This window comes from Lycium ferocissimum, chromosome 9 (assembly GCF_029784015.1).
Source record: "Lycium ferocissimum isolate CSIRO_LF1 chromosome 9, AGI_CSIRO_Lferr_CH_V1, whole genome shotgun sequence".
Taxonomy (NCBI): Eukaryota; Viridiplantae; Streptophyta; class Magnoliopsida; order Solanales; family Solanaceae; genus Lycium; species Lycium ferocissimum.
Window position 1 is genome coordinate 57,529,104 of NC_081350.1, and position 2,671 is coordinate 57,531,774.

Below are 2,671 nucleotides of genomic sequence, written 5' to 3' on the forward strand. Positions count from 1 at the left end.
CGGGGTTCATAATATTCAGATTGGTCGCTAGGATCGGGGCTGGTGACTGCGTCAGTCGCCGAAGGAGGAGAAATAGCTAGTGAAGTGTTCCTGGACGATGATCTGGAATTTGTTGCCATTTTTGGTAAATTTTTGAAGATTTGAAGATCTAGATAAAGATTGGGATGAAGTTATTAATCTATGGATGAAGATATGAAGATTTGGTTGAAGGTTTGAAGGTTGGTGCAATCGACAGATGAAGATCTAAAGAAGGCAAGAACACACTTGGAAGATTCACAGAAGAAACGAAGAGTAAATAATCAAGGGGTAAATAGTGAAAAATGAAGGGAAACAGACATTTATAGAGGGAGAGTAATTATGGCGAAAAATGCATCAATCAGAGAACCGAAAGGACGTCCAATCAGGAAGTTACAACGTGTCCAAAGTGAGATAGGCGTGATGTGAAAAAACGTTTGTTTTTCCGCCTATTTCGAAACTTACAAGAGAAGATACCGAGGTAATCATTCCACTTCCCATCACTCTGATAGACTTTGATCCAAGAAGTGTGGGGACTATCTGTATACGGTAAAAACTGCTATGATGAAATTGAGTCAGTCCGGCGAAAGGTCGGGGTAAATTGGGAACATGGATGTCGGGGTGGGACATCGGTCCGGGTTCGAAGATACGGAGACAGCAAGGTCCGAGATGACAGGCCGGATTTCTCGCCACCAAATCCGTCGTTTGTTATGTTACAGCCAAGGAGATTCCAGTTCAACACGAGAAATTCGTGATGGGTCGGATTTCTCGCCGCGAATCCTGCCGTCCGGTAAGTTCAGATTATTGGTGCTGCCAGCTGCAGTAAATAAAGTTTTACCTTATTTAGGGAAGCATTAGGGTTTTGCCTTTGTATAATATAAATAGAGGTAAAACCTCATTAGAAAAGGAGATTCTACTTTTTGGCACATAAACTCTGTAACACTCATTATTCAAAGATATAAGCTATATACTTGTTCAGTCCAGTCAAGAGGCAAGAGAGTTTGGCATCGGGCAGTGGAAGATAACAATTCACATGCTGTTTCAATTCTTATTGTTTACTTGCAACTGATTGTTAGTTCATACCTCATAATGTTAACAACGAATTAAACTACGCATCCTTTAAACCGCATATAAATTTAATTGTTACCTTTTTTAGGGGTAAACACACCTAAAGCCTACAAGTTCGATTCGAGCTTGTCACTGATTTTAGAACCTTTTTTGTTAGTTTAGGACATTTTCAATCGTCTAATATGTTCAACTCAAAAGCCTAAAAACATTAGATGCACCAACCACAAGGACGAGTATTCGAACCCTGATAATTAATAACAGCACACGCAGGCAGAAGCTTAGACCAATGCCCCAGACAACATTTCCGTTTCAAGGTTCCCAGGAATAATAAAGATTTATTTACGGTATATACACTTAGATATAGAGGATTTTTCCGAGGTTAACGGGTACCCATGAACCCCCTACTTTCAATGTAGATCCGCCTCTGCCTACCCCCACTCCCATAGCCCCCTCCCTACCACCCCGCACCCCGCACCTTGCCCCAGCCCCTCCCCCATAGTAATTTTTTTATACTATGTAACAACTTTCGAGGATAGTACGTATTTTCTACTTACGTACTAAGCACCAAAAAAATAAGTAAAAAAATCACTTATTTTTTTAAAAAGAAAAATTCGAGAAAACATTATCAATGGAAAACATTTTCCTTTGGTACCAAAAACACCCTAAATCCTCTCCTAGCCCTCTCTCCTTTTGGACCACAAATTGAAAAGAAATACTTCATGACCAGAAAAACAAGTAGAATAAACAGAAGTACATCATTAAACTTTACACAACTTCTTTCCTAAACCTGGAAATAAGTTTTGCTCCATGTACAAATTGAAGGCTTCAAAGTTGCCTAAAAGACCAAAACTGGCTAATTAACCATGCCCTGCTATAAAGTAAAGGTAGAAACTTTCCTACTACATACAACTAATTAAACTCCTATATATACAAAAAAAAAAAAAGGGCACCTAATTAACTGTCCTCTGGTATACTCTGTAAGGCAGGCCTCCACGAGTGTTGATGCAGCTCAAATCTCTCACTAACGTTCATCAACTGCGTCAACAGTTGATGTACGGATAGGCCTTGCACGTCTGCCTTACCCATCAGCTCTGACAACTGCTTCTTCGTGATCTTAACTTTTACTTCTTTTGCTAATACTTGCGTTGAAGAAGAAAGATTGCTTCCCTTACTCATGAGGAGTTGATCTTCCTCTAGCTTCATCGTTTTACGATGACACAAATTTTCGTCAATTTCTGGTACCGGAGACTGGAAGCCCCAGTCTTCCCCGCCCCATTGCATGGAGGACTCTTTTCTTATACAGTTTCCCATATGTAAATAAAATATACGAATTTCAACAGGCAAGGTTTTTGTAAAGATGAAGTTTGTGACATATATATATTGAGAGAAATAGTTTATATCATCACATGCAAGCAATTAAATGGAGGGGTAGGTCGGGACCGGGGGGGGGGGGGTTTAACCTAATCCTTCGTGGGTCCAACTCCACCTATATTTGGATTAGGTCCCATTGCTTAAAGACAATCCTACCTACTATGCTTGCTTTGTTTGTTGGAGAAATCGACTGGCTCAAGCTCATATGCCCTTAGTT

The 2,671-nt window shown here is 40.1% G+C and overlaps 1 protein-coding gene across 1 annotated transcript; it reads right to left on the reverse strand.

Annotated features, from left to right (window-relative positions):
• Positions 1 to 2,037: 2,037 nt before the first annotated feature.
• LOC132032094 (uncharacterized) lies at positions 2,038 to 2,394 on the reverse strand. The gene has a single exon (XM_059421894.1). It carries the CDS (start codon positions 2,392 to 2,394, stop codon positions 2,038 to 2,040), a length of 357 nt encoding a protein of 118 aa, XP_059277877.1.
• Positions 2,395 to 2,671: the final 277 nt, after the last annotated feature.